General features: G+C 42.5%; 1 protein-coding gene and 1 long non-coding RNA gene across 11 annotated transcripts in view; one reads left to right on the forward strand and one right to left on the reverse strand.

Moving 5' to 3' along the window:
- The window catches only part of tacc2.L (transforming, acidic coiled-coil containing protein 2 L homeolog), a 122,197-nt gene that overhangs the window by 62,769 nt on the left and 34,738 nt on the right, over nt 1-24,690 (reverse strand). For all 9 annotated transcript variants that reach the window (XM_041570253.1, XM_041570255.1, XM_041570256.1 and 6 more), the window contains exon 6: nt 17,564-24,334. In XM_041570253.1, coding sequence (XP_041426187.1) covers nt 17,564-24,334 — 6,771 coding nt within the window. The remainder of the gene's footprint in view (nt 1-17,563; nt 24,335-24,690) is intronic.
- Nucleotides 19,899-24,690, forward strand: part of LOC121395813 — a 33,628-nt gene continuing 28,836 nt past the window's right edge. For both annotated transcript variants that reach the window (XR_005962697.1, XR_005962698.1), the window contains exons 1-3: nt 19,899-20,011; nt 20,113-20,243; nt 20,686-20,804. This is a non-coding gene — a long non-coding RNA (uncharacterized LOC121395813). The remainder of the gene's footprint in view (nt 20,012-20,112; nt 20,244-20,685; nt 20,805-24,690) is intronic.

Below are 24,690 nucleotides of genomic sequence, written 5' to 3' on the forward strand. Positions count from 1 at the left end.
TAAAAATCCTGTTTTGTCCTTGTCCAGACACCATTAACTACAGTCTGGTCATCATCATTATACACCGTTGTCATAGAAGAATAATTGTTAACTTCAGAAAAATGCTAATCACGGAAACAAAACATCCTAAATTATAAATTGCTTTTTGAACATACACAATAATTAAAGAGCAGGTGTTTCAGTAGTGCTGTTCTTTGCCTGAGGTATATGGTCTTAAATACATTTGCAACTCCCCTTCTGTGAATCTCTACACTAAGTTTAGGCTGCCGGTGGGACACGGTCTGTGTACTGTATATTTACTGTATATAATATATCTGTGATATCAACGTGATTTCAAGGTACAGTTAATGTGAGATATTCAGGGGAGGGATATTTTAAATTGAACCTAAAGTGAAATGAAACAACTAGTGAGCAAAATAGGCCTAGTGGCTGCTGCCAAAGGATAAAAAAAACACAGCTGTTTAATACCATTGCAAAATCTTAATTAATGTATATCGTAAAGTTGATAAGAATTAAATTTTATTTTATGGGGTTTTTGGTAGGGTTCCCCTTTAAAGGCCCTTACTCACGGGCGTTTGAAGTAGACGCACTCAATTATTGTGAAGGGGGCTGTACTCACACAGACGCATGTATGCGCCAAACGCAGGTGAAATGCAGCTTGCTGCGTTCCAAACTGCATTTGGCACTTACATGCATCTGTGTGAGTACAGCCCCCTTCACAATAATTGAGTGCATCTACTCCTGTGCTCCCCTGTGGCAGAACGGAAGAAATCGCAACACATGGGAAAAAACGGCCGTGTGTAAGAGCCCTAAATGCATGAATTCAGCACTAGCACAACTGTGGCCCATTCAGCTCAATCCAAGACAACAGTTGTCCACTGCATTGCACCCAAGGTAACTACCAAAGGCCCCACCAAACACCTGTAATCAAGTGGAGGAATAGTATGGAGATAGTGAGTATAGTAAGGCAATTTAGAAGCAACATAGAAAGATGCGACAGTAACACTTTATACAGTGTTTCCCGACCCCAAGCAGTAAAATTGCAACTGAATTGCAAATCCCAGCATTCCCGGCAGTCGAGGATTGCTTGGAGTTGAAGTACAATAGCAAATAAAGGGCCACAGGTTTCACTATTTTAAAAAAAATGGAGCGTCATAACTCTGTTTTCTTGATGTCAAAGGCAGCCCTGACAACAGTTTGTTAAACTGCACCGCAGAATGATTTAAGGACAAATTGATCTTGTATCTTATACTATATAACTATATAACAATAACAGCATACGGACTGGCCTCTCAGTATATTTCTCTCTCGAAGGAAGATGCCGTGGGATCAGCTGTTCTGTATAACACTCACTTTCCATTAAAGCTGCCTAGAAGGTGCGCCATGGGACTGATGTCATTATTTGGGAATGCACTCCGTACTATCACTAGGGCATTCTGCAAAGGGTTAACACCCCAGCCCTTGGCATGCACTTGACTGAATATCCCTTGGAGTCCCGTGCACTGCTTTTCTTCCCTTGCCATTTTCTTTTTGGCTTTAACATTTTTAATGCCACAGAAAGAAAAGAAAAGCAGTGACACTAAGGGATATACTGTAAGGTTCTTCAGTACTGAATACAAAAAGGCTCAATGTATAGTATGCATTATAATAATACACTTTTGGATTTGGGTGCTATATAATAAGGGTAATTTATAATTGGGGTTGCCAAAATTACACCTGTTAGAGAACAGGTATGGGATCTGTTATCCAGAATGCTCAGGACCTGGGGATCTTTCTGTAATTTTGATCTTCATACATTAGGGGGATGGTTCACCTTTAAGTTAACTTTTAGTATGTTATAGAATGGCCAGTTCTAGGCAACTTTTCAATTGGTTTTCGTTTTTTATAGTTTTTGAATTATTTGCCTTCTTCTTCTGAATCTTTCTAGCTTTCAAATGGGGGTCACTGACCCCATCTAAAAACAAACACTCTGTATTGTTATTGATACTGTTTATTACACATCTTTCTGTTCAGTCCCTTCCCTATTCATACTCCAGTCTCTTATTCAGTTGCTGGAGAGCTGCTGAATAAAAAGCTAAACAACTAAAAAACTACAAATAATAAAAAATAAACACCAACGGCAAATATCACTCTCTCTACATCATAATATTATTAATTTAAAGGTGAACAATTTCCTCGTGAGGCAACTTCGGAAAAAGAAGCGATCCGAGTGCAATCCCCCTAGCTAGAATAAAAATCGTCGGCGGGATGGCACTCAGATCGCTTCTTTTTCCGAAGTTGCCTCACGAGGAAATTGTTCACCTTTAAATTAATATTATTATATATTAGGCAGGGGAGGCAGGGGAAGCAGCATGGGGAGATTAGACGCCCTGAAAAAGAAGGGATTTGTCGCCGAGCGACTAATCTCCCAGAATCTGAGCGTGTTTCTCTGCCCTAAGGGCTAGTCCACACGGGGAGATAGCGACGCGTTTGCGGTCGCGGCGACAAAGCGCCGCGACAGTCGCCGCGACCTGCGCAGGCGACAGTTTTGTATGGGCGCCTATGTAAAAACGCCTGTGCTAACCACACGAGGCGATGCGCTTTTCAACAGTCGCCTGAAAATGCCTGGCGAGGCATTTTCAGGCGACTGTTGAAAAGCGCATCGCCTCGTGTGGTTAGCACAGGCGTTTTTACATAGGCGCCCATACAAAACTGTCGCCTGCGCCGGTCGCGGCGACTGTCGCGGCGCTTTGTCGCCGCGACCGCAAACGCGTCGCTATCTCCCCGTGTGGACTAGCCCTAAGTCTACAAAAAAATCATTTAAACATTAATTAAATGTTAAACCCAACACGCTTACTTTGCTCTAATAAGGATTAACAATATCTTAGATGGGATCACGTAAAGGAAACTGTTTTATTATTACAAAGAAAAGGAATAATCTTAATTTTTTTTAATTAATTGGATAAAATGGGGGATGGCCTTCCTGTAATTCAGAGCTTTCTTGATAACGGGTTTTCCGGATCACGGATCCCATACCTGTACCAACCCCTTGTGCAATGTAAATGTCATCTGGGCCCTTGCACTGTCTGCCCCTCTACGAGAGCTCAGCCCAGGGGTGTCCAAACTTTTTGCAACGAGGGCCAGATTTGGTGAGGTGAAAATGTATGGGGGCCGACCATTCAGCCGGACATTCTTTGAACCATTAACATCATTTAACTTATTTAAGCAAGGAATCGCGTAGCCGAAGCAGTAATATTTGGGCACATTAGTGAAATTTTCTGCCACTTGGTCTATACTGCTGCCTGTGTGCTGAAGGTGTTAGTAATAGACTCGTACTGGAACGTAGTGACACGCTGCTCTCTTTAGTTTACTGTACTGGCACGTCAGTACGTCTATTGACACCTTCAGCCCTAAAGAATTATGTGAAGTGGCGTGTCACTAAGTTCCAGTACGAGTCTATTACTAACACCTTCAGCACACAGGCAGCAGTATAGACCAAGTGGCAGATCATTTCACTAATGTTACCAAATATTACTGCTACGGCTAGGCCGCATTATTATTAATTTCATGATGGAGGCTGAGGGCCAGGGTAAATTTAAAAATGGGCTGCATTTGGCCCCTGGGCCTGACTTTGGACTTGCCTGGCTCAGCCTGACAGATCACAGGAGAGCACTGCCAAGGGTGCTAAATATATTTAAACAACAATAATGAATTCTGAATCAAAGGATGCCTTTTAAGTACAGTCCCAGGAGAAAATGTATTATTTATTTAAGTTCACTATATAAGATAAACAGCCTGAAGCAAGACTCATAAGTGATTATCTACTGACAGTATTATTAATTATCCTTTATTTATATATCACTTCATTAGCCTACATGCTACAAACTGGTCTGTGCACTGCCATGCATGGGAGGTATCAGAAACCTCCATCTGTCTTGTGGGCAGGACAACCATCATAAAGGGACAGACCGCAGTCCTGTCAGGGCTAATTGTGGTGTTGGACAGTTCGGTGTAGTGGTCAGTCAGACATATTGGCGATTCCAAGCAAAGGAATTTGGTGCTGTACTCCCATAGAACATTAATATCTAGTTAGGTGCTCACTGCTGGGTAGGGTTGCCACACCTTTTCTGTAGAAAAATACAGGCCTTCCTATATATTTATCTTTTTTCCCTTTTAATAACATTGAGATCAACCATCATTTCTCTAACCAGGCCGGTAAAATACCGGCCAGGTGACAACCCTACTGCTAAATCTAATAAAATAAAGTAGTAGCAGGGCACCCAACTAGAAAAAAAACAACATTTTATTAGAATTACATGTCAAACCCCAATGTGTTTCGACCCCTCATAGAGGGTGTCTTTGTCATGGGCACTGAAATAAATATAGGCCTGCATTTTTTTTCAGTGTCCCTGACGAAGACCACTTGAGGGGGCAGTGATTCTGGTACAGGTCAGATATTAACAGACTGTTGTCCCTTTCATCAACTAATCTACACTCTGTGTATTGTCAATTTCAGTATGTGGGGGAAGAGCTTTCCCTTTGCACACTTCCTGTACTCAAGAAAGATAATGTTGCTAAGCAACCAGTAAGGAGTGCAAGTGTTTCCTAAACCAATTCTTAACCATTCCAGGCAATGCCATCATAAAAAGCTATGAAAGGCTGTCAACGTAGGTATATATGTATATTGCACCCCAGATATCCTGGGAATTCAGGGAAAAAGTAAAATCACTTGAAAGTGGTTGTTTTTTTCCAGAATTCCCTGCCATAAGGCTGAAGCACAATAAAAACTCCCAGTTATATGCCAATGGGGTGTTTTCAGTTATTTAGACATGGGTATTAAGTTTAAAAATAGGAATTTTTATTTTATAGCCCACAAGTTTTTATTTTATAGCCCACAAGATACTTAACTACTATTCCCAGCATCCTCTGCCACACATTTGCCTTATTATGCACTGATCAGGTATAAAAAAACGAGAGCAGTAAAAAATATTCAGAATAATCATATTAAAGGAACAGTAACACCAAAAAATTAAAGTGTTTTAAAGTAATGAATATATCATGTACTGTTGCCCTGCACTGGTAAAACTGATCTGTTTGCTTCAGAAACACTACTATAGTTCATATAAACAAGCTGCTGAGTAGCAATGGCGGCAATTGAAAAAGTCTATATGGCACAGGTTAAATGGATAACAGATAACACCATTATGTTCTACACAGCTTATCTGCTGTGTAACCTGAGCCTTTTCTCCTTTGAGGGTAAGGACACACTGGACGATTTGTCGCCAACGTTTTAAAAAAGTAAATCGCGGCGACAAGACGATCGTCTTTTTTGAACAGACGATTCACAGCGACTATTGGCACAGAGCGATTTGTATCCCATTACTCTGTGCGGTACGTGCTCCACCCAAACCGGAAACGGTTTATGCTTCCCGCTGTAACCTGGCGTCTTTACGTGCTTGCGTTCTTGCGTCGTTGCGTTCGCATTGTAATTTGAATACAATTGCTGCTACTTATCTGTATGTGTGTGCGTGTCTAGGAGATTTCAGTGCTTTTCTAAGTACATGCTATTTCTGATAAATCGCTCGGAAAAGGGTCTCAGTGCGTTTTGGAGGTACAGGCAATTCACAAACGCGCTGTGGGCACAGGAGCTGGCGTCTTTCATTTGGTTTTGTTCAGAGACAAAACGAGCGATATGTCGCCGCAATTTGCTTTTTAAGGGTAGGGACACACTGGACGATTTGTCGCCGTTTTTAAAAAGCAAATCGCGGTGACATATCGCTCGTTTTGTCTCTGAACAAAACCAAATGAAAGACGCCAGCTCCTGTGCCCACAGCGCGTTTGTGAATCGCCTGTAGCTCCAAAACGCACTGAGACCCTTTTCCGAGCGATTTATCAGAAATAGCATGTACTTAGAAAAGCACTGAAATCTCCTAGACATGCACACACATACAGATAAGTAGCAGCAATTGTATTCAAATTACAATGCGAACGCATGACGCAAGAACGCAAGCACGTAAAGACGCCAGGTTACAGCAGGAAGCACAAACCGTTTCCGGTTTGGGTGGAGCACGTACCGCACAGAGTAATGGGATACAAATCGCTCTGTGCCAATAGTCGCTGTGAATCGTCTGTTCAAAAAAGACGATCGTCTTGTCGCCGCGATTTACTTTTTAAAAACTTTGTCGACAAATCGCCCAGTGTGTCCTTACCCTAAAAACGTTGGCGACAAATTGTCCAGTGTGTCCCTACCCTGAATGACTGCCCCCATTGCTACACAGCAGATTATTTATTTAAACAATAGTACTGTTTCTGAAGCAAACACAGCAGTTTTACTAGTGCAGGGCAACACTGCATTATATTTTTATTACTTTGAAAAATTTCATTTTTTTATGTTACTGGTCCTTTAAGCATCTTGACACTGTAACTATACAATTCATACAATGAATGAAAAAGGAATGAATGTGATAGTAACCCCTGTGGTCATTATTGGGGACTTGAACCCCCCCCCCCTTTACCACACTTTAAAAAACTAAAGGTTTCCTAAATGTCAGCTGGCCCAGTCTCAGCTATTTCATGGATGATGTCATGCACTGACAGTTATTATCCCTACTACTGTCTGAGCAGCACCGTCATTTCTTCTCACGTATCACACAGTGGCTGCAAATCTCTGGCACAGGAACAAGCAGTTTAATAACCAAAGCATAAATAATGCCAAATAAGGAGTCCTGGGTGTGACAGCAGGGTGCTATTGGATTGGGTGCAGATAGAGTTTTTCTTTTTCTGGAAAAAAAATACTGCCCTTCCTATATATTTATCTTTTTTCCCTATTAATAACATTACCATAATAACCATAATTTTTACTGGCCAGTGCCCATGGCAACCCTAGGTGCAGATCACCTTGCCCTTGACCTAAAAAATGTAGTGTTTCTTGTGTAACAGCCTGAGCTGTCCTATAAGTCTCTGCTCTCAACAGGGGGCATTTAAATGCCAATGGCAACGGCAGATCGTATGGCACATACATAATACAACCCGAGACAAGCACAGAACTCTACTCTGAAACAAAACCTGTCATCTCAAATCACAACTGCTCGTTACTAAAACTCCCACTGAGACCTTACCCCCCAAACAGTACAGCCCCCCCCCCACATTGCACCATTTCCCCTTCCCCCAGCACTGTGACCCCAGCATTCTTCCTCCCAGCCCCATATAGTCAGTCCCAGTCACTCCCCATTGCACTTCCCTGTATTCCTGTCATTCCAAGCATAACAGGATCTGCTCCTGTTCCAAATATTCAGAAGCCAGAGGCTGGGCGCTCCCTATTCCACAATCAGCCTTCCATCTCTCTGCCCCCAGCACTTGTTATTTCCATTGGAATGGTCTATGGTAGCACTGCTGTCTAGTAAAGGGAGGCAGGATAGTATAGGATAGTATAGGATAGGATCAGATATGATAGTATAGGATAGTATAGGACAGGATAGCATACAATAGTATTGGATAGTATAGGATAGGATAGGTCAGCATAGTATAGGATAGGATAAGACAGAATAGTATAGTATAGCACAGGATAGGATAGTATAGGATAGGACAGGATAGTATAGGATAGTATAGGATAGGATCGGACAGGATAGTATAGTATAGGACAGGATAGTATAGGATAGGATTGTAGAGGACAGGATAGTATAAGATAGTATAGTATAGTATAGTATGGGTAGGGATACACCAAATCCACTATTTTGGATTCGGCCGAACCCCTGAATCCTTTGCGAAAGATTCGGCCGAATACCGAACTGAATCCGAATTTGCATATGCAAATTAGTGGTGGGAAAGGGAAAACGTTTTTAATTTCCTTGTTTTGTGACAAAAAGTCACGCAACTTCCCTCCCTGCCCCTAATTGCATATGCCAATTATTATTCTGATTTGGTTCGGCACAGCAGAAGGATTCGGCCGAATCTGAATCCGGCTGAAAAAGGCCGAGTCCCGAACCGAATTCTGGATTCGGTGCATCCCTAAGTATAGGATAGTATAGTATAGGATAGTATAGCATTAGGATAGGGTAGCATAGGATAGGATAGTACAGGAAAGTTTAGTATAGTATTGGATAGTATAAGATAGTATAGCATTAGGATAGGATAGTATAGGATAGTATAGTATAAGATAGTTTAGCATTAGGATAGGATAGTATAGGATAGTATAGTATAAGATAGTTTAGCGATAGGATAGTATAGGATAGGATAGAATAATACAGTATAGTATACACCTCTCCATGTCCTGTACATGCCACTGGCAGACAACTAGTTAAACAGCTAAATCAATGGGAGAAGGGAGAGAGCACTGGCCCATAGTTGTGCAGCAGCTAAAAGAGCCATAAGTTGCGGCTGTGAGTTTGTAGCGAGAATAAGGACACGTGCCTGTTGTATGTCCCCCACTCACCAGTGTCAGAGCCAAGTGTATGTCAGTGACAATCCCAGGGTCCCACGCAGTCAGGCCACTCAGCTTGTCCCGGGACGAGGCAGCGCCGGGGATACAAACTTCGCTGCTGCTCACACAAAGTTGAGGCACAACAACAAAAGGCCGGGGAAGGGAACGGAGCGGTGTCTGGGAGGGGCTGTGCCTGTGTCTCCCCTCCTTAGGGAAGGGCATTGAGTCAGATCCCAGTCAGACACGGGCTCCCGGGCAGGGCCAGACGGATCAGTGACACGCGCAGAGCAGCGACTCCGAGCGCAAAGTCCCAGTCCCACCCCCAAAGGGCAGGAATCCGCTGCCTCCCCCGGTCAGTCAGTCAGGGGGGCAGGAAGAGGGGGGAGCTCAGCTGTACTTCCCAAAGTGTCAGAAACAGGCAGTTAGTCACTGGAAGCCGGGGAATTTCATTCTGGCTACTGGATTATTATTATTATTATGTGCGTGTCCCTATGGCTTTAGGCAGGTCTCCCCGAATAGTTTCATTTCTGGCTCTGATTGCAAGCTCTTCAGGGCAGACGCATGCTCTTACATATGTACACTGTATGTCTTGCAGAATTGCTACAGGTTCTTTATGTTCTGCTCCAGAGCAGACACACCTGCAGCTGCCCCCAAGAATATATAGGACTGGCTGTACTGGTAATGTTTTATTCATGATGACTTGGTTAGAACTGGGGGAGATAAAATAGGAATGTGTCTGGTACTATGGGTAGGAGTGGGAATGCTGGAAAAAACCCGGTGGGCCCCACCAGTAACGTAACTATATGTTGAGGGCCCAGGTGCAGGCAGTACAGCGCCCCCCCCCCCTTTCAATACGATTTTTGCGGCCTCAAAGGGGGTGCGTGCAGACCCTGGTACTAGGGTAGCCACCTTTTTTTGGAAAAAAAAACAGCCTTCCTATATATTTAGATTTTTTCCCTATTAATAACATTGGGGTCAAGCATCATTTTTACTGGTCAGGCCTGCAAAATACTGGCCAGGTGACAATCCTACCTGGTACAGTCGCACCCCCCGTAGTTCCGCCACTAGGCCCAGCCATTGTGGGCCCGCTGATAGGGTTGCCACCTTTTCTGGAAAAAAATACCGGCCTTCCTACATATTTATCTTTTTTCCCTTTTAATAACATTGGGATCAGCCATAATTTTTACTGGCCAGGCCGTTTGGCAACCCTACCCGCTGACCTGGGCCCGCTCCCGGCCTGAGACCATGGTCACTGCTCCCTGACCTACCTCACTGGTACCAATTGTGGCCCCAAGAAGAAAAAGCAAGGTATCCACAAGGGAACTGGAGGGAGGGGGTTGCAGCTGGGGCCTATGAGGTTGTAGCCCTGGTGGGTCCCGGACCCCAGTTCGACACGGGGTGGGAAGAGCTTGGTATTTACCTCTTTTGCCTGCATTCCCTTGGGTTCAGCCCGAGCCCTTCTCTAACTCTGTCACCCCAAATATCACTTCTCTCTCTGGGGGGAGGGAGGTTTCCGTGCAAGACGAGTTGCTGGGGTGGAGATCATGGCATATTTGAGTCCAAGACAAGGTGTCGTGGGTGGAGTGGGGTTGAATGGGTGCAATTGGGGTAAGGGTGTGTGTGCCTTTGACATTCAACCACTAGAGGGGTAAAGAACTTAGGTTACCCCTCACACCCATTCCCTAACTTGCGGTTATTCAGATGCACAAGTCAGGGAGCAGCAGGAGATGGGGTGCCCTGTGCCATCTGACACCAGTATGCTCTAAACTACATCAGGGCCAGATTTACATAGCGAGCACCCCTAGGCCCACTGCCGTTCATCACAGAAACATAACTAGAGGGGGGCGGGCCCTGGCGCAGGATGCGCAGTCGGGACCCCCCCTCCGTACGCCCAGAACTGGCCAGGAATTAGCTGCGCGTGAACTGTCGGGGGGCCCTGAGGGGTGCGGGCCCTGGCCCGCTCGCACCCCCTGCTACCACGGTAATTCCGCCACTGGTTCATCACCCCTGTCCCTTTCCCCATTATTCTCCAAATTTTCATCATCAGGACTGGAGCGATGGGGATTCACACATAGCAAATTTAAAAAACGATTGTATCTTCTGCGCATCCCCAGTGTTTCTGAACCAATGTGGGTGTGGTTGGGCAGCATGACGTCCCCTAAAATCCGAGTCTTTGTGGCCTTTCCACAAATCCAAGACAAAGCTCCATAGTGCCCTAGCAATTGTACTCTGGGGAAAAGTAAATACCCTCCCCCCGTATTCAATATGTGTGGAAATGGAATAGGATACCGAGGCACCCCTGTGTCGTTTAGCCAATATTTGTTTTTAGCAATCCCATGTCTTTGAACTACATCTCCCAGCATCCCCTGACAGATTTTACCCGTTGAAGAGATTACGGGAGATGTACTACACATTTTTAAAACCAACAGGATGCATATTCTTGACCTAGTCAACAATTGACTACCAATATAATATTTATCATTTTAAATAGTATCCCAGGTTCCATGACACCCCTTGGAGATATGAATTTTGGGAATTTCGTAGTCATCCTATATTAATAGATATATACCCTATAAAATTGTAAACTCTTTACGACAGACACATACAGTGCTTCTTAGAATGGAAAAGCTTCAATCTCCACCCTGAAACAGGTCTTTATTTTATTTATTCTTTACCTATTACCTGCAAACTGACCCAACACAGACTGCTCAGTCACTGGCTGCACTCACCTGTCAATAATAATGCTGCCAAGGAAGTAGTTTGCTCACCTGAAAGCAGCCTTTGCATTAAGTACTGAAAATTAAACCTGAGCTGAGGCAATCATCAGCTGCAGACATCCAAGGGGCACTGCTAAAGTTGGATAGGACTGTGACTGTGGGATAGCAGGTATAGTAGGGAGAGATGGTGCCTATAGTAACAGTGGGATAATAGTCTCTGGGAAGGGAGTGTGACTGTGGGATAGCAGGTATAGTAGGGAGAGATGGTGTCTATAGTAACAGTGGGATTATAGTCTCTGGGAAGTGAGTGTGACTGTGGGATAGCAGGTATAGTAGGGAGAGATGGTGCCTATAGTAACAGTGGGATAATAGTCTCTGGGAAGGGAGTGTGACTGTGGGATAGCAGGTATAGTAGGGAGAGATGGTGTCTATAGTAACAGTGGGATTATAGTCTCTGGGAAGTGAGTGTGACTGTGGGATAGCAGGTATAGTAGGGAGAGATGGTGCCTATAGTAACAGTGGTATAATAGTCTCTGGGAAGGGAGTGTGACTGTGGGATAGCAGGTATAGTAGGGAGAGATGGTGTCTATAGTAACAGTGGGATTATAGTCTCTGGGAAGGGAGTGTGACTGTGGGATAGCAGGTATAGTAGGGAGAGATGGTGTCTATAGTAACAGTGGGATAATAGTCTCTGGGAAGTGAGTGTGACTGTGGGATAGCAGGTATAGTAGGGAGAGATGGTGTCTATAGTAACAGTGGGATAATAGTCTCTGGGAAGTGAGTGTGACTGTGGGATAGCAGGTATAGTAGGGAGAGATGGTGCCTATAGTGGATAATAGTCTCTGGGAAGGGAGTGTGACTGTGGGATAGCAGGTATAGTAGGGAGAGATGGTGTCTATAGTAACAGTGGGATAATAGTCTCTGGGAAGGGAGTGTGACTGTGTGTGGGATAGCAGGTATAGTAGGGAGAGATGGTGTCTATAGTAACAGTGGCATAATAGTCTCTGGGAAGGGAGTGTGACTGTGGGATAGCAGGTATAGTAGGGAGAGATGATGCCTATAGTAACAATGGATAATAGTCTCTGGGAAGGGAGTGTGACTGTGGGATAACAGGTATAGTAGGGAGAGATTGTGCCCAGGGGCTTAACTACAGAGGAAGCAGACCCTGCGGCTGCAGGGGGGCCCAGGAGGTACAGGGGGCCCCATGAGGCTCTTATTGATGAGCAATTTGAACATATATTGGTAAAACAGGACAAACACTGGATATGTTGGGGGCCCTAAGATTTATTTGCTGTGGGGCCCAGCAACATCTAGTTACGCCACTGATGGTGCCTATAGTAATAGTGGGATAATAGTCTCTGGGAAGGGAGTGTGACTGTGGGATAGCAGGTATAGTAGGGAGAGATGGTGCCTATAGTAACAGTGGGATAATAGTCTCTGGGAAGGGAGTGTGACTGTGGGATAGCAGGTATAGTAGGGAGAGATGGTGTCTATAGTAACAGTGGGGATAATAGTCTCTGGGAAGGGAGTGTAACTGTGTGTGGGATAGCAGGTATAGTAGGGAGAGATGGTGCCTATAGTAACAGTGGGATAATAGTCTCTGGGAAGGGAGTGTGACTGTGGGATAGCAGGTATAGTAGGGAGAGATGGTGTCTATAGTAACAGTGGATAATAGTCTCTGGGAAGGGAGTGTGACTGTGGGATAGCAGGTATAGTAGGGAGAGATGGTGCCTATAGTAACAGTGGATAATAGTCTCTGGGAAGGGAGTGTGACTGTGGGATAGCAGGTATAGTAGGGAGAGATGGTGCCTATAGTAACAGTGGATAATAGTCTCTGTGAAGGGAGTGTGACTGTGGGATAGCAGGTATAGTAGGGAGAGATGGTGTCTATAGTAACAGTGGATAATAGTCTCTGGGAAGGGAGTGTGACTGTGGGATAGCAGGTATAGTAGGGAGAGATTGTACCTATAGTAACAGTGGATAATAGTCTCTGGGAAGGGAGTGTGACTGTAGGATAGCAGGTATAGTAGGGAGAGATGGTGCCTATAGTAACAGTGGATAATAGTCTCTGGGAAGGGAGTGTGACTGTGGGATAGCAGGTATAGTAGGGAGAGATGGTGCCTATAGTAACAGTGGATAATGGTCTCTGGGAAGGGAGTGTGACTGTAGGATAGCAGGTATAGTAGGGAGAGATGGTGCCTATAGTAACAGTGGATAATAGTCTCTGGGAAGGGAGTGTGACTGTGGGATAGCAGGTATAGTAGGGAGAGATGGTGCCTATAGTAACAGTGGATAATAGTCTCTGTGAAGGGAGTGTGACTGTGGGATAGCAGGTATAGTAGGGAGAGATGGTGTCTATAGTAACAGTGGATAATAGTCTCTGGGAAGGGAGTGTGACTGTGGGATAGCAGGTATAGTAGGGAGAGATTGTACCTATAGTAACAGTGGATAATAGTCTCTGGGAAGGGAGTGTGACTGTAGGATAGCAGGTATAGTAGGGAGAGATGGTGCCTATAGTAACAGTGGATAATAGTCTCTGGGAAGGGAGTGTGACTGTGGGATAGCAGGTATAGTAGGGAGAGATGGTGCCTATAGTAACAGTGGATAATGGTCTCTGGGAAGGGAGTGTGACTGTAGGATAGCAGGTATAGTAGGGAGAGATGGTGCCTATAGTAACAGTGGATAATAGTCTCTGGGAAGGGAGTGTGACTGTGGGATAGCAGGTATAGTAGGGAGAGATGGTGCCTATAGTAACAGTGGGATAATAGTCTCTGTGGGAGGAAGACATTGCAAACTCCATGAAGATGACACTCTGGCTGGAGTCAAATTCTACACCCCAGTGATATAACACAGCAACTGTAACCACTGTACAACACTGATGTCTTTGGAGACAGGAACAACTAGCGACCTGTTTTGACTCCCATGGACCTGACACTGAACACATCCAGCTCTTGTTGTTCCCACAGGCCACAACGAAATATCCAGCTGCTAAATATACTCCAGCCTTCCCATTTATAGAAAATGTTGGTCACAGCTCAGAAATAATGACAAAGAGGAAATCATACCATCATGTGTGGGACTCTGTTTCTAATTATCCCAAACGCAAACAAAATGCCCAGACAGTGGCAACGGATACCAAAAGTGCAGACAGTTCCCACAGCTGAAGGAAACAAATTTAAAACACCGAAATGTTCATGTGTATCCAACACCATGGCAGCTTATGGGCCTGTCAGTAGGAATGTCTCCTCGCTAGCAGTAAGCGTCCGCTTTATCTACTCGCTTGCAGGGCTGTGTGTATGAGCCTGTCCTGTCAAGATTTCCGCACATAGGAGGCATCCAGTGTGTTTGCATTACCTATTTCCAACAGCTGCCTGCACTAATAAACAACATATTTCCATTATACATTCACTGAACATGTTGTAAATGTAATTGTTATTGCTATAAGCATCTGCCCCACACAATTCATTTGTCATTAGAAAAGAACCACCGCATTCAAAACCCCATGGGCAAATGCTGCTGCATATTTGTTACATAACAGATACATTTACCCTAAAAAGGCCCTGAGCCATATAATCTTTACTATTCTTATCTACTCATGGTGTAAATGGTGTTAAGACATCTTGGGAATCACATGACATTGAGCCCAGGTTGAGCAGCTGCCTCTAAACTAAAGTTTCCACATTATTCTCACTTAAATTAAATCAACTTTTAGGGCTCTTACTGACGAGCGGTTGAAGCTGCGCTCCCCTGCGTTCCGTTTTTCTGCGTTCAGCCGCAGGGGAGCGCAGGAATAGACGCATTACATTTTTTCCAATGGGGCTGTACTCACACAGGCGCGTGTAGGTGCCAAACGCAGGTTGAGACGCAACATGCTGCATTTTTCCTGCGTTCGGCACCTACACGCGCCTGTGTGAGTACAGCCCCATTGGAAAAAATGTAATGCGTCTATTCCTGCGCTCCCCTGCGGCTGAACGCAGAAAAACGGAACGCAGGGGACAACCGCTCGTCAGTAAGAGCCCTTAGTATGATGTAGAAAGTGATATTCTGAGACAATTTGCAATGGGTTTTTTTTTTTTTTGGTTTTCATTTTTTTATTATTTGTGGTTTTTGAATTATTAAGCTTTTTATTCAACAGCTCTCCATTTTGCAATTTCAGCAATCTGGTTGCCAGGGTCCAAATTACTAGGGATGCAGAAATCCACTATTTTGTATTCGTCCGAACGCCGAATCCATTGCAAAAGATTCTGACAAGTACCGAACCAAATCCTAATTTGCGTATGCAAATTAGGAGTGTGAAGGGGAAATTTTTTTACTTCCTTGTTTCGTGACAAAAAGTCACACGATTTCCCTCCCGCCCCTAATTTGCATATGCAATTTAGGATTCGGTTCAGCCTTGCAGAAGGATTCGGCCGTATCCTGCTGAAAAAGGCTGAATCCTGGCCAAACCCCGAACCGAATCCTGAATTCGGTGCATCCCTACAAATTACCCCAGCAACCATGCATTGATTTGAATGAGAGACTGGAATATGAACAGGACACGAGGAGAGGAGTAATAAAAAGTAGCAGTAACAATAAATGTGTAGCCTTACAGATAATTTGTTTTTAGATGGGGTCACAGTGACCCCCGTTTGAAAGCCGGAAAGATTCAGAAGAAGAAGGTAAATAATTCAAAAATAAATAACGAAGACCAATTGAAAGGTTGCTTAGAATGAGCCATTCTATAACATACTAAAAGTTGACTTAATGGTGAACCACCCCTTTAAAATGGAGTCTATGGGAGATGGCCTTCCCGTAATTTGGAACTTTATGGAAAACAGGTTTCTGAGTAAATAAAAGTATCAATAACAATAAACTTGTAGCAGTAACAATAAATGTGTAGCCTTACAAAGAATTTGTTTTTTTAGATGGGGTCAGTGACCCCCATTTGAAAGCTGGGGTCAGAAGAAGAAGGTAAATATTTCAAAACCTGTAAAAAATAAATAATGAAGACCAACTGAATACTTTCTTAGAATTGCCCATTCTATAACATACTAAAAGTTAAGTTTTAAAGGTGAATCACCCCTTTAAAGTGGACCGTTCACCTTTGAGTTAACTTTTAGTATGATGCAGAGAGTGATATTCTGAGACAATTTGCAATTGGTTTTCATTTTTTATTATTTGTGGTGTTTGAGTTATTTAGTCTTTTATTCAGCAGCTCTCCAGTTTACAATGTCAGCAATCTGAATGCTGGGGTCCAAATTTGAATATCAAGGGTCGAATTTCGAGGGTTAATAAACCCTCGAAGTTAAATCCTTCGAATTTGAATATCGAATTCGAAGGATTTAGCGCAAATGCTTTGATTGAAGATAAAATCCTTCAAATCGAATGATTTTATTCGATCAAAAAATTTTTAGAAAAGTGCTGGGGAAGGTCCCATAGGCTAACATTACACCTCGGTAGGTTTAAAGTGGCGAAGTATGAAGTCGAAGTATTTTTTAAAGAGACAGTACTTCGACTATCGAATAGTCTAACGATTTTTACTTCGAATCGTTCGAATTTGACCAATTCGATGGTCGAAGTACACAAAAAAATACTTCAAAATTCGAGGTTTTTTACATTCAAATTCTTCACTCGAGCTTAGTAAATCTGCCCCTAGGAGTGAGTGATGAGAAACAAAAAGCAGTACTAACAATACATTTGTAGCCTTGCAGAGCATTTGTTTTTTTAGATGGAGTCAGTGACCCCCATTTGAAAGCACGAAAGAGTCAGAAGAAGAAGGCAAATAATTAAAAAACTATGAAAAAATGAAGGCCAATTGAAAAGTTGTTTAGGATTAGCCATTCTATAACATACTAAAAGCTAATGCAAAGGTGATCCACCCCTTCATTTAAGCAGTTATGAGTATATTTAGCTCTCCCAGGAGTCCTGACTCTGTAACTCTTACTGTTATACCACAGGGTCAATTTACTGATACACAATATATAGGTGATAATGGATATATGGATTACTATATAGGAGGTAAATGAAATTAGAAGTACATAAACACGGGAGGCCACAGGCAGATTAATAGAAGTCATGGAACTCCAAGGTGACTTCTAATATCCTTATATTTTAAAGAAACGGATCCATTAAAATGTATCGTATATAATAGGTCACAGGTGACAGTACTAAGTACCGATTGTAAATGATGACATAATGAAGCACCATTTGTTAGGATATACTACACAAAAGTCAAGATGAAGCACTGCAAAACACAGGGTTTACTAATATCATTAACTATAATCTGTGCTTAGTGATGTATCTTGTGTCAAACAACACAATGGAACACATATTCATTTGGGGCCCTAACTGGGTTACAGCAACTGCTATGACTACACCCTTCTCAAGTTCATCACATAACACACTTCAGTTCTTGCTACAAATCCCACTACTGAAACTCTATATAGATAGATATATTTGGCTGATGTACCTTAGAGTATGGGTTCCTTCAGCGACCAGCCTGGGACTTGAGGGAAGAATGAGAGGTTCCGGGGAGGTAGGTGTTGCACTTTTCCTGGTGAATGTCTTGTCAGAATGTAGAACACTGCGTAACTTCTGGGTAAAACTGTACGAGTCAGGCACGGGAAAGGTTGGACTTCTGATGACTGTATTAGTAGAAGCTGCATCAGTGTAATCATGTATTGGACTTGGATTCAGATGTCCTGAACTGGGAACTTGACTGTCAGGTGTGGACTTTAAAAGAGAGGAAGGACTAAGCACCATTAAATCGAGTTCCTTCTCTTTTGTAGCACACTCTGTTGAAATTGGTTTGCTCTTCTTGGAAGCTGCTTTCTTCTGTTTAGAGACATTGTCAATTGAGGAGTGTCCCTGATCTATAAACACAGGTTCTACAAGGGTGGGTTTGATCTCCTTAGCCAAAGGCTCTGAATAAGTGTGTCCCTTCTCAGACAGTTGCTTCTCATTACTGTCATGATCCATGAGTGTAAACTCCATTGTTTTATGGCCTGTAGAAGTGGCTTCAATTTCCTTTGTGCCAGAATATGTAAAAGACAATGTTTTATCTTTGGCAATGGCTTCTTTAGATACCTGTAACTCCTCATTTTTGTACTTATCTATAGAAGTCGGTTTCATCTCTTTTGGGATGTTCTCCATAAAACTGGATTCTTTGTCTTTTGTGAAAGTCTCTATAGAAATGTGTTCCTTGTCCTTGGTGTCCTTCTCTCTAGATATAATTTCTTCCACGGTTGGTTTCATTTTTTTAGTGACAACAGTAATCTCTTTCTGGACACTATCTACAGATGAGATTGCAGTCTCTTCAGGTGCAGTGGCAATTAAGGTGGAATTCATATCATTAGTGACAGTGTCTACAAATGTACATTCTCTCTCTTTTGTAGCAAGATCTACAGAAGCAAGTGCCTTCTCTTCAGCTACATGCTCTTCAAAGGTACAGTCCATTTCTGTAGTGATATCATGCACAGAAGTCAATTCCATCTCTTTCACAGCAGGATCTACAGCAGTCACTACCTTCTTTTTAGGTACATGCTCTTCCAAATTGGAGTCAAGATCTTTAGCAAAGGCTGGACTTATTATTTTCTTTTTTATGAGATCAACTGCAGTGGGTTCTGTATGTTGAGCACCATGTTCTATCAAAGTGATCTCCATCTCTTTAGTGACTGGCACAGTGATGTCCTTCTCATTTGTAGAAGAAGCTATACAAATCTCTTTTGTGATCTTCTCCATTAAACTGGACTCTTCCTCTTTAGTGAAAGTCTCTATAGAAATGTGATCCTTGTCCTTGGTGTCCTTCTCTCTAGGTGTAATTTCTTCCACGGTTGGTTCCATTTCTTTAGTGAAAACAGTGTTTTCTTTCTGGGCTTTATCTACAAATGTGATTGCTGTCTCTTCAGGTGCATACGCTATTAAGGTGGAATCCATATCATTTGTGATAGTCTTTACAGAGACTCTGCATTCTTTCTCTTTTGTAGCAAAATCTTCAGAAGCAAGTGCCTTCTCTTCAACTACATGCTTTTCCAAGGTATAGACCATTTCTGTAGAAACATCATGCACAGAAATCAATTCCATCTCTTTCACAGCAGGATCTACAGAAGTCACTACCTTCTTTTTATGTACATGCTCTTCCAAGGTGGGTTCAAGATTTTTAGCAGCAGTTGGACTTATTTTTTTCGTTTTCATGAGATCCACTGTATGTTGAGCACCATGCTCTATCAAAGTGATCTTTGTCTCTTTAGCGACTGGCACAGTGACGTCCTTCTCATTTGTAGAAGACTCTATAAAAGAGAGGTTCTGATCTATAATAGCAGTTTCTTTAGATGTCTGTTTGTCCTCATGTTTGTAACAATCTATAGTCGTTTCAGGCTTTTGAGAGGCATCCTTAATCTTTGCCTTTTTAGTGCCATGCTTTACAGATGTGCATGGCTTGTCTTTAACAACATACTTTAACAAAATTGGTTCATTCCCTTTATTGGCATGATCTGCCAAAGCGAGCTCCATCTGTTTAGTAACCGGCATGGTTGAAGTGTGCTCTTCCTCATCAGTTGCAGAGTCTAAAGTATGCTTCTTATCTTTTGTAACAGCATCGTTATTAGTGAATTCCTTATCTTCGTTGGCAGACTCTCTACAAGTCTGTTCCTCTACATGACCAGAAGGTTCCACGGAAGCCAGTCTTTTTTTCTCAGAGGCATCCTGGATCAAAGGAAGCTCTGTGTCTTTATTTGCAAACTCCAATGCAGATGATATTTTTAGTTCACTGCTAGGCAATGGAGATAGAGGTTTCTCTTTTTTAGTCACAGGGTCTTCAGAAACTGGTTCTTGTGTCTCTTGAGTATCAAGATCTAGGGAGCCTGGTTGCCTGTCCTCGCTGAAAAGTTGTATTTGCTCCACAACATCATATATACCAGTATGTATATCTACAGAAACCATTTCTGTTTTTTGATGTGAAATTTCTAAAGTACTACTTACTTTTTCATCCAATATATTTGCGCCATTTGACTCCAAAAGGCTTGAATCCTGCCCTTGAATCAAAGGTTGCCCTGGTAGAGTAACAACATCACAAGAGGATCTTTCTGTCTCGGTAGTAGTGGGACAAGGTTCGCCAGATGAACATTCCAACTTTGTAGGAGCAAGACATGGTATATCAAATAGTATTTCTGTCTCTTTAAAATTAGGGTATGTCATGTCAAATAGTATTTCTGTTTCTGTTTCTTTCGGAGAGGAGCATGGCGTATCAGCTAGAACATCTGTATCTTCTGGGGCAAAATATAAGTCAGGAACTGCTTCTACAGAAATCATTTTAGCCACTGGCAGAGTTAGCTCTTCTTCCATCTTATTGGATTGGAGTGGTCCATCTAATATGAGAGTATTGACTTGCATTTCTTCTTCACCTGGGTGATCATCAGTAATGCTATTAGCAGATAGATCTACATTTCCTGTCGTTTCTGTATTGTTGGAGACAACACCTTTTACTTTGCTCTGCTCTGTTTCTTTAACTTCTGTATGTTGTTTCATGGAGGAATCTCCCACCTCTACACAAGCAAAATCTGAGATTTGGAAAATAAATCCCTTATCTCCCAGGCTTTCCATGGATGCCAGCATCTGCTGAGGAACTTGTTGGATAGAAGGAACTTGGCTTCCAGTTTCCTTGCTCCGCTCGTTGGGTACACTTTGTGGGGATACGTCTATTCCAGAATCAGGTAAGGTATCGGTGATATTATCGTGTCCTACTAAAATCTCTTTGTCTTCTTTGGTAGTGAAAGTGTCATTTTTCAAATTGGAAAGCTCCTGAAAACAATCTCCTGTTGTCTTATTAAAATCAGGGTTAAATTCAAGATTTTCTTTGCAAACAGTCTCAGGATGTTTCCCTGCAGGGTGCTCAGTGACCAGTGTTTCCTCCAACTTTAAAGCCTGTGCACTATGTTTTTGTGCTACATCTGGAAAAACACAGTTTGGAAATTCCTTGGTTTGTACAGTATCCAAGCTTTGGTTCCCATCATGCAACAGATCTTCTGCTGTATTATCTACAAACTGAATGTTGTGGCCATCAATATGTTTCTTATTTTCATTATCATTATTTTCTGTTGTTGATGGGAAATACAAATCTTCCTTAATTTCTGATTCTGTAACATTAAAGAGACTCTGAATATTGACACCATCTTGTTCTACTTCATCAGCCTTGTCGCAATCTATTCTCAGCAGGTTGTCTTCCAGAGATCCAGGTTCTGCTGTTCTACTGCTTAATGCTGGTGTTGTTTTTGGAACCTGTGATTCCTCTACTACTGGAGAACTACGTGTATTTTTTATTTTGTGAGACTGTTTGACCTCACTCATACTAGGACCTTCAAACAGTGGTGGATCTTTAGTCACTGTTTCAGGAGTCACAGGGGGATATTCAGTAGCAGTTTTTATCGGTTTTATATCCGGGCATGGATCCTGTTGGTTTAGAAGTCTTGGGCAACTGTCCAGGAATAACTGTTGAATATCTCTGCCAGAAGGAGATTGTACAAGGACATTATTATATGGACCTAGCATAGTTTCAGATATGGGACTAGTCCTGGAGTCTACAAATGGCAGTTCTTCTAGCTCATCTGTAAATATTGTTTTGGGAGCACCTGCAGAATAATCTGTACTAGATAACTTTCTTTTGTGGTCATCTTGTGCAGCTGCTAAGTTTTCACATGTCCTGCTGTCACCCACAAGAAGACTCTCAGATGTAGGGCTGCTTAGTTGCTCAGTATTAACAACAGAATACTCTAAACCAGAGATGTTTTGTAAGGTCTGGTTTGTTAATTCAGGTTTTGGAGGTGGCTTCAGTTCGGGTTCAGAAGAGCTAAATGATGAGATGGTCTCTGTTTCTGAATAAACTTCCTGGTCAATGCACATTGCTTCAGAGCTATTTCCAGTTCCTTTATGAGCTGCATTGTCAATAGATGCCTCAGGGAGCAGCTCTTCCATTCTAGAATTAACAGAAGACACAATAAGTGACGAGACAGGTCTGGTTATTTCTTGTGTGCAAAGCTCTTTTGAAGTGTCATTGCTCTGGATTGCTTTTACAACATGTTCCATATCAGTTGCAATGGCATTTGCAGATGACAAGCTGAATGCTTCCATGTGCGTTATAGGCTCCTTTTCCACATTTCCTGTACTTTTAGTTATATTAGAACCAGCTTCATTGATATTTTTGGGTGCTTTACCAACTGCTAGCTGAAAATCAGTAATACTATTTAAGGGGTCCTCCAGCAGTTCGGGATCTTGTGAAAGTTTGACAGAGCACAAAAGACTGTCAGAAGCTGGGTTGGGTGTTTCCTCTAAGGAAGCTTTCCCTTGCTGACTTAATGCAGTTAGGGGCCCCTCCTTATGCTTAATAGTTATGTTTCCCAGGATTGTGCTGGAATTTTCTTCTTCTTTTAAGGACTGTGAGGCTTCAGCTTCTGTAGTTGCAAGGAGAGAATTTTGGGTTGGCTGAACTATAGCTGACTCCTTTGTTGCACCATGTGGCTTGAGGTTTAGACTATCCACATTGCACAGAATTGAAACTGGTAATCCAACATTAATGGTGGTATCTGTGTTTTGGACTTTGGATATGTTTTCCTCAAACATAGATTCTCCATAACATTCTAAAAATTCCATAGAGTCATTGGGTACAATAACCATCTCATGTCCTTTTTCTTCTGGGAGCTCTTCAGACATTGAAATAAAGGGTAGTGCCTCTTTCAATAATGGGTCACTTACAGCCACAAATAACTTAACAGCCTCTGTATCATTCTCTGCAGTTTTCTGCTGTATACTCTTTGATGTTTGCTTATTATTACCAATGTAAAGCTTTCTAGTAGCTCCAGTACCTTCTTCCTCTGTGTCTGCTTCTTTCCTTGACCCTTCATTGTACTGCTCCTTCTCTCTACTGGACATGGGCTCTTCAGACTGGAAATCTTTACTTCTTAGTGTTTCATCTGCACAAGATATGTTTGTCTTATCTAGATTGCTTTGCTCTTCCTTGATCTTATTATGATCATTGTCTATAAGCTTATCCTCAACACCCATTGTGGAAACATGAGGCACTGAAGTTGTATCGAGAACAAATTGACTGGGTGCTGTAAGAGTGAAGATCATACTGTCTCCTTCAAGGTTTGGAGCATATACATCATGTAAGGTGGCCTCTTCAGGAAGAACCTTATTGTCAACGTTGCCTTTTGCTATATCTAATTTAGAAAGACATTCATCCTTTAAATCAAATGCAGAGTTTATATCATTCAAATTGGTATCATAATTGATTTTTTGACTTGTGGACTCTGAATCGATGTTGTCAGACTTGTCTCCCAGTCTCAGTTTCATGTCTTTAGAGACAATCTTCCCCGTACTGAGAACATCTATGGTATCTGATTCCTTGGCTTGTGTTTCAATAACATTTTGATAACCAGTATATTCAGCCATCTGTCCCAGTATAAGTCTCTCCTTCTCTATAGCCTGCTGCCCAGACTGTGCATCAGCTGATGATGTAATTGGCTTATGGCTAACTGTGTCTGGACTTCCCATATGCTGTAGCAATGTGACAGAGGGCACACATTCTGGAATTGCTAGGGTTTCTTCGCATCCCTCATATCTGTCTGTTAAGGATCCTTCCTGAATTGGCATTTTGTCTATATCTTTATTCTTCTCTGAGCTGCCATCTGCTATATAAGGCTGGATTAAGCCTTCCACTTTGCTTGTCTGGGTATTCACACCATCTGTAGTCAAAGACTCACTGACAGAAAATTTCGGCAAACCTTGTTGTATGTCCTGAGAAGTAACACAATCTCTAGAATCTACTGCGGCTTGGACAGTTTTGTCAGAGCTTCCCAACAAACCCTCTAGCTGTAATAGAGATTCCTCCCTGTTGGATAATAATGGAAATTCTTGTATATGATGGGGTGTTTCTGAGACACTTGTGTCTTCTTTAAGGAGTGCAATCTTATTTTCCTTGTCATTATTTGTAAGGCATTCGCTGGCTTCTGTTTTCATGTCTATAGTGCTCTGGAAGGTTGGAGATGCTTCTGATGTGCTTGGTAAATGTAGGCCCCCTCCACCAACTGGCTCTTCTGTTTCATCCTCTGACAACAAAGTGGAGTCCTCATATTCATTATCTGACTTTAAGGGGAGCTTTTCAGGGAGCACATCCTTTCCCCATTCTCTCAGAATTCCAATAAGTCCGATTTCTTCTTCTAAGTTTGGATTTTCCATTGATTCTTCACTGGGGGAAACATGGCAGGCAGTGAGATCAATGGTTCTTAGATCTGTATAAGTTTGATTTAGCATTAGGAAGCAGAGGGCATCAGCAAAGTTTGACCAACCACAGCATAATCAAGCAAAGTAAGGCCACAACATGCAGAAATTAGGGTTCATGCAAATCACAACTCCAAAGACCCAAAAAGCCATATGCAACATCCAAAGGGTCAGACTTTAACATCTGATTGCTTTGAGTAAGGTTAATCACATTGGTTAATCACATCACCCAGTGGGCTGAAATAGCATTAAAGTAGTTCATCACCAGGTAGGGATATATTTGCTGCATGTATCACTACTTATTTGTTATCTTGTATTTGTATT

The sequence above is a fragment of the Xenopus laevis genome, chromosome 7L (assembly GCF_017654675.1).
Source record: "Xenopus laevis strain J_2021 chromosome 7L, Xenopus_laevis_v10.1, whole genome shotgun sequence".
Classification (NCBI taxonomy): domain Eukaryota; kingdom Metazoa; phylum Chordata; class Amphibia; order Anura; family Pipidae; genus Xenopus; species Xenopus laevis.